We start from the raw sequence: 9,237 nt of genomic DNA, 5'->3' as shown, positions 1-9,237 counted from the left end.
TTCCGCCTTGCGTGGGCCCGACACCACGCCGTCGTTCTTCGCTGTCGTACTTAATACAGACGCATGCAAATGGAGACGCCGTAAAATAACAACGCCCGAACACCGCATTTCTGTCGGATGCGATCAAAAACGATCACCCCCCGACGGTCTTCATCGCCGGGTCGGCAGCGCCTGACGCGCCCTTCCTCGATTGGCCCGGAATATCGTCACGCACGCAAGGCGCGGCCCCCCCCCCCCGTCTTTAAACGCGCCTGCAAGCGCCTGCTCCGCTCGGCTCGGCTGGTGTCGGAGAAGCTGCAGAGACGATCATGCGCCTGGCGTGCGCGCTGGGCCTCCTCTGCCTGCGGGGCGCGCTCTCGGCCGGTAAGCGCGCCGCCGCCGGTGTCTGTCTGCTTGCGCCGGGTCGCTCCCCACCTCCCGTGAAGCCCGTCCTTTCCACGGGCGCCCTCCCTTCTTAACGACCGGATCCCACTTTCCCAACCCTGGGGGTGCTGTCTGTGTGGAGTCTGCATGGTCTCGCTGTGTCAGTGGGGGTGTCCTTTCGGCTGCTCCGGTTTTCCTGCTACAGTCCAGAGACGGGCAGGTGGGTTAAAGGGGTGTTTCTGGGAAAACTGGCCCTGGTGTGAGTGTGTGTCCTGTCCAGGGTGTGTGTGTGTGTCCTGTGATGGACTGGTGTCCTGTCCAGGGTGTGTGTGTGTGTCCTGTGATGGACTGGTGTCCTGTCCAGGGTGTGAGAGTGTGTGTGTGTCCTGTGATGGACTGGTGTCCTGTCCAGGGTGTGTGTGTGTGTCCTGTGATGGACTGGTGTCCTGTCCAGGGTGTGAGAGTGTGTGTGTGTGTGTCCTGTGATGTACTGGTGTCCTGTCCAGTGTGTGTGTGTGTGTGTGTGTGTGTGTGTGTCCTGTGATGGACTGGTGTCCTGTCCAGGGTGTGTGTGTGTGTGTGTGTGTGTGTCCTGTGATGGACTGCTGTCCTGTCTACGGTGTGTGTGTGTGTGTGTGTGTGTGTGTGTGTGTGTCCTGTGATGGACTGGTGTCCTGTCCAGGGTGTGTGTGAGTGTGTGTGTGTGTGTCCTGTGATGGACTGCTGTCCTGTCCAGGCTGTGTGTGTGTGTGTCCTGTGATGGACTGGTGTCCTGTCCAGGGTGTGTGTGTGTGTGTGTGTGTGTGTGTGTGTGTGTGTGTGTGTCCCCTGTGATGGACTGGTGTTTTGTCCAGGGTGTGTGTGAGTGTGTCTGTGTCCTGTGATGGACTGCTGTCCTGTCCAGGGTGTGTGAGTGTGTGTGTGTCCTGTGATGGACTGCTGTCCTGTCCAGGGCGAACCCTGCCTTGTGCCTGTTGCTTGCTGGGACAGACGACTGGATACTTTAATTCAGCAGAATGCTTGAAATCGGACTGGAGGTTTGTCTTCCGTTCATACGCTCAGGTTCACAGAATTAAGAGAGATGGACACTTTATTGATCCCGTGAGGGAAACTGCAGGACAACAGCAGCTTTAAACAGACAACACAGCCACAGTGTAACGAATGATACAATAATAATAACACAATACAATCAGTACAGTGAGGGGGTGGCACTAACAGAGTTACTCACAGTCCAGGACACACAGAGAAACTAGAACAGAACAGCACGCAGAAAAATCGCATTGCACACATGAATGTAGATATAGATATAAAATAGAAATATAAATGTATTGCACGGGTACAATATTACGGCTGTAAACAGGAAAAGAAAAAGAACAGATGTAGCAATTCAAGAATGAATACAAGGATGGATATATATTTAAATGTTCTTATATAGAGGGGTATATGAGAAAAATACGAGTGTATATGTATCGAACTGCTATCGGCGTGACAACAGAATAGCCTCTGTAATTCATCGTTTTCGGACGACGGCAGAAGTGACGTCCCCAGCGCGACTTGTGCGCCCGGTCCGACAGCCCTGGAAGACGGGCTGAAGGAGCTGGGGGGCAGACCGGGGGGGGAGGTGGGTAAGGGAAGAGGGAACCGAAACGGGGCTCTCGCAAGAGGCGTCTGCAAAACTCTTGGGTTTTTTCTGTCGCGTTGGCAAAACCGCGGGTGACGTTATCGGGGTGTGACGTCGAGCCGTCGGCGGCTCCCTTTGATCGCACGTGTGCCCCCTTAACGGGCTCGCGGGCACACCTGCGGGGGCTCCTAACGGCCTCGCGCCGGACGCAGCCCCGGAAGCACAAAGCACACCTGGCGGCGCCCCGGCCGCGAGGCGCCCACCGAGCTGGCAGCGAGGCGCGCGGAGGCGTGATAGAATCGTTCGATGAAAAAGCTGAGCGCAGCTGCGGCGTGAAAACAGACCCCCCCCCCCAAAACAAAAAAAAAAAACGCCTTTTCAGCGTTTCTGTTCTCTGAGTGAAACTGCGAATCTGTATTTCCTAATAAACTCGACATGCTGATCCATCTAACCACTTCCTCTAATTCATGGTTGTCAAGGAGCCAGAATCAGTGCGGGTCCCTCCCTTCAGACTAAAGAGACTCAGTTCCTCCGGCCTGTCAGTGCGGGACCCTCCCTTCAGACTGAAGAGACTCAGTTCCTCCAGCCTGTCAGTGCGGGACGCTCCCTTCAGACTAAAGAGACTCAGTTCCTCCGGCCTGTCAGTGCGGGACCCTCCCTTCAGACTGAAGAGACTCAGTTCCTGCAGCCTGTCAGTGTGGGACGCTCCCTTCAGACTGAAGAGACTCAGTTCCTCCAGCCTGTCAGTGCGGGACCCTCCCTTCAGACTGAAGAGACTCAGTTCCTCCAGCCTGTCAGTGTGGGACACTCCCTTCAGACTAAAGAGACTCAGTTCCTCCGGCCTGTCAGTGCAGGACCCTCCCTTCAGACTAAAGAGACTCAGTTCCTGCAGCCTGTCAGTGTGGGACGCTCCCTTCAGACTGAAGAGACTCAGTTCCTCAAGCCTGTCAGTGCGGGACCCTCCCTTCAGACTGAAGAGACTCAGTTCCTCCAGCCTGTCAGTGCGGGACACTCCCTTCAGACTAAAGAGACTCAGTTCCTCCAGCCTGTCAGTGCGGGACACTCCCTTCAGACTGAAGAGACTCAGTTCCTCCAGCCTGTCAGTGCGGGATGCTCCCTTCAGACTAAAGAGACTCAGTTCCTGCAGCCTGTCAGTGTGGGACGCTCCCTTCAGACTGAAGAGACTCAGTTCCTCCAGCCTGTCAGTGCGGGACGCTCCCTTCAGACTAAAGAGACTCAGTTCCTGCAGCCTGTCAGTGTGGGACGCTCCCTTCAGACTGAAGAGACTCAGTTCCTCCAGCCTGTCAGTGCGGGACGCTCCCTTCAGACTAAAGAGACTCAGTTCCTGCAGCCTGTCAGTGCGGGACCCTCCCTTCAGACTAAAGAGCCTCAGTCCCTCTGATGCTTCCTTCAGACTAAAGAGACTCAGTTCCTCTGATGCTCCCTTCAGACTAAAGAGCCTCAGTTCCTCTGATGCTCCCTTCAGACTCAAGAGACTCAGTTCCTCTGATGCTTCCTTCAGACTCAAGAGACTCAGTTCCTCTGATGCTCCCTTCAGACTAAAGAGCCTCAGTTCCTCCAGCGTGACACTTCTCCCCAGACGCCATGAGGAGATGTAGGGACCCAGAATCCCGTCTGTTTTCCAGGCAGGCACTACCTGTGGTACCTCGGCACGCTGGTGGTGGGGAGCCCCGAGCTCCCCGAGCTGTCGGGGGTGGGCGTGGTGGACGGCGTGCAGGTGGAGTACTACAACAGCGCCGCGGGGGAGCTGGTGTCGCGGCGGGACTGGCGCCCGGGCGGGGGCGCCTTCGACGACGCCGAGGACAGGGAAGCGATCGTCCGCGACTTCCAGCGGGACATGAGGCGGAAGCTGGCGTACGTGATGGGGCGCTTCAACCACAGCGCTGGTGGGTTACTTCTCCCGGACTGGTGATGGACTGGTGTCCTGTCCAGGGTGTGTGAGTGTGTGTCCTGTGATGGACTGGTGTCCTGTCCAGGGTGTGTGAGTGTGTGTCCTGTGATGGACTGGTGTCCTGTCCAGGGTGTGTGAGTGTGTGTCCTGTGATGGACTGCTGTCCTGTCCAGGGTGTGTGAGTGTGTGTGTGTCCTGTGATGGACTGGTGTCCTGTCCAGGGTGTGTGAGTGTGTGTGTCCTGTGATGGACTGGTGTCCTGTCCAGGGTGTGAGTGTGTGTGTGTCCTGTGATGGACTGGTGTCCTGTCCAGGGTGTGTGAGTGAGTGTGTGTGTGTGTGTGTGTGTGTGTGTGTGTGTGTGTGTGTCCTGTGATGGACTGGTGTCCTGTCCAGGGTGTGTGTGTGAGTGTGTGTGTGTCCTGTGATGGACTGGTGTCCTGTCCAGGGTGTGTGAGTGTGTGTGTGTCCTGTGATGGACTGGTGTCCTGTCCAGGGTGTGTGACTGTGTGTGTTCTGTGATGGACTGGTGTCCTGTCCAGGGTGTGTGAGTGTGTGTGTGTGTCCTGTGATGGACTGCTGTCCTGTCCAGGGTGAGCCCTGCCTTGTGCCTGTTCCTTGCTGGGACAGACCCCAGCTGCCCCAGTCTGTGGCCCACTACACGAATCAAAGAGCTCATCCCAGCCTACGCTGCGGGACAGAAGTTGTCCGTGTGTCCCCCCAGGCGTCCACACGTACCAGAGGATCAGCGGCTGTGAGCTGGACGAGGGCGGGGCCGCCCGCTTCAGGACGGCCGATGCCTACGACGGCCAGGGGTTGCTGACCTACGACATGGAGAGATTCAGTTACAGCCCCCTCGACCCCGGCGCCATCTACGACAAGCTCTTCCTGGAGGGCTATAAGATCGCGGTCATCAACGTCTACCAGCCCATGTGCCTGAAGCTGCTGAAGAGATACCTGGAGCAGGACGGGCACGTCCTGATGAGGAGAGGTGTGTCACAGTGGGCTCCCCCAGCTGCGTCTGGAGAGCCACAGGGCTGGGCGGCTTGTTCCCCACCCCCGCCCCCCTCTGTGTACAGTAGAGCCTCCTGTCCTGACTGGAGGAGCTCACCCAGCTGTGTCTGGAGAGGAGCCAGGGCATCGGCTTCAACCACAGGGCTGGGCAGCTTGTTCCCCACCCCCGCCCCCTCTCTGTACAGTAGAGCCTCCTGTCCTGACTGGAGGAGCTCACCCAGCTGTGTCTGGAGAGGAGCCAGGGTATCGGCTTCAACAGCAGGGCTGGGCGGCTTGTTCCCCACCTCCACCACTGTCTGAGTAAAGACGTTTCTCCAGTTCTAGTTCTTCAGTGCTTTTCCATGTCCTTCAGGGGACCTCTTCTCTGCTCCTCTTCCTCCGCAGTCAAGCCCAGGGTCCGGGTCTTCCAGAAGACATCCGCCTTTTCTGGGGGGACGGAGGTGACCTGCCTGGCCACCGGCTTCTACCCCCGGGCCCTGGAGCTGACCCTGCTGAGAGACGGGCGTCCCGTCCCGGAGCAGGAGCTGACAGGGGGGGAGGTGCTGCCCAACGGAGACGGGACCTACCAGCTGAGGAAGACCCTGGCGCTCAGCGAGGAAGAGGAGGAGCGCCGAGAGAGACATCGCTACACCTGCAGGGTCCAGCACAGCGGTCTGGACAACGGGCTGGAGGTGGACTGGGGTGAGAGAGAGATTCTCTGTCCAGCTGTCAGTCCTGGGCCAGGAGGGCTGGTACTGTATATCTGCGCAGGTCTGTCCTTCCTGGTCTTAACGACCCTGAATGGGTTCGTTATTGGCTTAACGAGACCCACTTAAAGGATGCCACCGGGCTTTCGGCTTGTCCCAGCTTTCCAGAGACGCGCGCGCACACACACACACAATGCACACACCAGCCAGGATGAGGACTGGACACTCAGTCTGCGACACATGAGGACATGAGGACAGAAGACACTCCAAGACTACCAGCATTTCCCCTCCCACCTCTGCCAGGTGTACGCGCCGCGCGCTACTGTACAGAGGCCTGACCGCCACCAGCAATCGCCGTCGTTGTAAGGACCGCAGACTGTCGCACCCTGACGGAATAAGGCGCTATATGCAGACAGACTTCAGCCAACGTCAACGCCACCGACGAGCACAAACCACAGGCCGCAGAATCTCTTGTGCTGTGCGTAGGGGGGCGGCTTGTGTGTGTGTGTGTGCTGCCCAAGGGCTCCCCCTAGTGGAAGGAGAAAGTAGGACGCCGTCACCGATATCCCCAGATCAGAGCCCAGGAAAACTCCAGCGCTTGCTGCGCCTGAACGTCTGGCTTCCCCGTCCTCTTCTGACAGGTGAGGACCTCGAACCCGACGCGGGCTTCATCGCCGTGGTGGTGATGGGGGTCCTGGCCGTGGCTCTGGTGCTGCCCGTCGCCGCCTGTGTCCTCCGGAGGAAGAAAGGACGAGGTGAGAGAGGGAGAGAGGGGGCTGGGAAGAGAAGGGACTCGGGAAATTCAAAACCTCTTAAAGGCCATCTGAAATGTAACCGGCAACTGATACAGTGTAGCCAAGGCAGGAGTCATGTGATGATAAGATAATCTATCCATTATCCACACACAAGGCAGGGTTCACCCTGGACAGGACACCAGTCCATCACAGGACACACACACACACACTCACACACCCTGGACAGGACACCAGTCCGTCACAGGACACACACACACCCTCACACACCCTGGACAGGACACCAGTCCGTCACAGGACACACACAATCACACACCCTGGACAGGACACCAGTCCGTCACAGGACACACACACACTCACACACCCTGGACAGGACACCAGTCCATCACAGGACACACACACACACACACACCCCGGACAGGACACCAGTCCATCACAGGACACACACACACACACACACACACACACACTCACACACCCTGGACAGGACACCAGTCCATCACAGGACACACACACACACACACACACCCTGGACAGGACACCAGTCCATCACAGGACACACACACACACACACACACACACACACTCACACACCCTGGACAGGACACCAGTCCATCACAGGACACACACACACACACACACCCCGGACAGGACACCAGTCCATCACAGGACACACACACACACTCACACACCCTGGACAGGACAGCAGTCCATCACAGGACACACACACACTCACACACCCTGGACAGGACACCAGTCCATCACAGGACAGTCACACACTCACACACCAAGGCCAGTTTTCCCCCGAAGCCAAGTAACCCACCAGTTTGTCTCTGGACTGTGGGAGGAAACCCATGCTCATCAGGGGAGAACATGCAAACTCCACACAGACAGCACCCCCGGCCTGGAATCGCACCCAGGGCACAAGGAACTGCAGCCCATCTGTGGCGCGAGAGGAGCGTGCTCTCGACCAGACGCCTTGCTCTGACCCCTCTCTGACCTGTCCGTGACCTCCGACCTCTCCTCTCCTGTGGTGCCTTCCAGGAAAAGAACAGAGCGAGACGTCGTCCAACAGCTCTGGTCCCTAGAGAGGCCGTGCGGACCGAGGAGGGGGACTCTGCAGAGTGTGGACCGAACGCCTTCAGAGAGAGACGTCACACTGAGACATAATAAAACCACTGAAACAACCCACCGGCGTCGCGGGCTGTGGTTTCTGTCGTGTCCTGAGCGGTGATTTCGACCGCGGTCTCTTGTGCGGTCAGTAGGTGGCGATATTGCTCCATCTGGTGAAGCCCGTTTCGGGCTGCTCTGCTCGACAAACGAACAATTCACACAGTGAAACATTCTAGTTTGTTATACTGAGGAGAGGAGGGTGGGAGGGTATTTCAGCTACACGGTTCAGAACCTGGGCGCCACCCGATTTTCAGCCCGTGAAGATCCTGTTGTGACCGTGACAACGCCGCCCTGCCCTGCCGCGGACCGAGTGGGGCGCCCGCCCAGCTGATCCGTGTTTTGGCAGACCCCCGAAACCAGGGGGTCGCGGCGGGGGACTTCTCCCCGACCCTTCAGCGCACCACCTCCGCTGATGGGACCCTGGACGAGTGCCAGTCTCAGAACGCCACCGGTCAAGTCCGGCTGACCGTCGTCGGTAAGACTCTTAACACGCGGTCGTTTCACCGAGCGCCCGCACCGCTCAGTCAGAGCATCGGCGTCTGATTGTAGGCGTCAGGGTCACACAAGAGGGTGTTGGACACCCCCAAACTGTGAACGACGGCCACGCCGGACACACCCATCGTCATAATTATTCATAATAATGGCTGACACTTATAGAGCGCTTTTCTGGACACTCCACTCAAAGCGCTTTACAGGTAATGGGGATCCCACTACCGCCACCAGTGTGCAGCCCCCACCTGGATGATGGGACGGCAGCCATAGTGCGCCAGAACGCTCCCCCACACAGCAGCTCTCAGTGGGGAGGAGAGCAGAGGGATGGAGCCAGTTCAGAGAGGGGGGTTATTAGGAGGCCATGATGGGTGAGGGCCCATGGGAAATTTGGCCAGGACGCCGGGGTTACACCCCTACTCTTTTCGAGAAACGCCCTGGGATTTTTAATGACCACAGAGAGTCAGGACCTCGGGTTTGACGTCTCATCCGAAGGACGGCGCCTGTTTACAGCCCAGTGTCCCCCGTCACTATACTGGGGCATCAGGACCCACACAGACCGCAGGGTGAGAGCGCCCCCTGCTGGCCCCACTCACACCTCTCCCAGCAGCAGCCTCAGCTCTCCCAGGGGTCTCCCCTCCAGGTACTGGCCAGGCTTTCAAAACGTAGTTCAAGCCGGGAGATGCGTCAGGCTGCACAGGAACACGTACAGGATTATACAGGACACGACACGACACGACACGACACGACGTTTCGGCTGTGGCGCCAGGAAAGTGTCAGTTACGCATCACATTGGAAAGACAATTAGCGGAGTCACGGCTTGGTGGGGTGGGGGACCGGATCTGTCCGGTAGCGGGACGGGCCCCCTGGGGCTGGATCTGTCCGGTACCGGGACGGCGCCACCGTCTCACAGCGGCCAGTGGGCGGCAGCAGCCGCCGTCAGCGGTGACCGGAGATCCGCCCGGCGCTCATTCATCGAGCGGGGTGGTGTTTGTTTTTGTTGTTGTTGTTTTTTTTTTCCAAACCCAGATGGGACGGCATTTTTAAACGGCACGCCGAGGATGGCGGTAGTGCACAGCGCAGGACCCCCGTTTTCACACTGTCAGCTCCGGAGACCCCCTCGTTGGGCTTAGATGAGACGCGTTTCTGTCGCCTACCTGCCGCTGCGATGACTTCGGTCCCTTCCGCCTCCGCCCGGGCCGGCGTCCTCCGCTGCCGGGGCGGCCTG

The 9,237-nt window shown here is 58.2% G+C and overlaps 1 protein-coding gene across 1 annotated transcript; it reads left to right on the top strand.

Annotated features, from left to right (window-relative positions):
* Window positions 1–232: 232 nt before the first annotated feature.
* LOC138243100 (class I histocompatibility antigen, F10 alpha chain-like) lies at window positions 233–7,536 on the top strand. Its single transcript, XM_069198605.1, has 6 exons — window positions 233–363; window positions 3,631–3,891; window positions 4,620–4,886; window positions 5,294–5,590; window positions 6,237–6,350; window positions 7,392–7,536. The coding sequence occupies exons 1-6, from the start codon at window positions 309–311 to the stop codon at window positions 7,433–7,435; spliced, it is 1,038 nt and encodes a 345-aa protein (XP_069054706.1). The 5' UTR covers window positions 233–308; the 3' UTR covers window positions 7,436–7,536.
* The last annotated feature ends 1,701 nt before the right edge of the window (window positions 7,537–9,237 follow it).

This window comes from Lepisosteus oculatus, chromosome 14 (genome assembly GCF_040954835.1).
Source record: "Lepisosteus oculatus isolate fLepOcu1 chromosome 14, fLepOcu1.hap2, whole genome shotgun sequence".
Taxonomy (NCBI): domain Eukaryota; kingdom Metazoa; phylum Chordata; class Actinopteri; order Semionotiformes; family Lepisosteidae; genus Lepisosteus; species Lepisosteus oculatus.
This window is presented reverse-complemented; position numbering and strand designations above follow the sequence as displayed.

Bases quoted from the DNA above. Each gene is read 5' to 3' on its own strand.
- LOC138243100 (XM_069198605.1), top strand. From the start codon at position 309: ATGCGCCTGGCGTGCGCGCTGGGCCTCCTCTGCCTGCGGGGCGCGCTC. The intron at 4,887-5,293 runs GTGTGTCACAGT...CTTCCTCCGCAG, and splicing joins GCACGTCCTGATGAGGAGAG to TCAAGCCCAGGGTCCGGGTC. The intron at 5,591-6,236 runs GTGAGAGAGAGA...CTCTTCTGACAG, and splicing joins CGGGCTGGAGGTGGACTGGG to GTGAGGACCTCGAACCCGAC.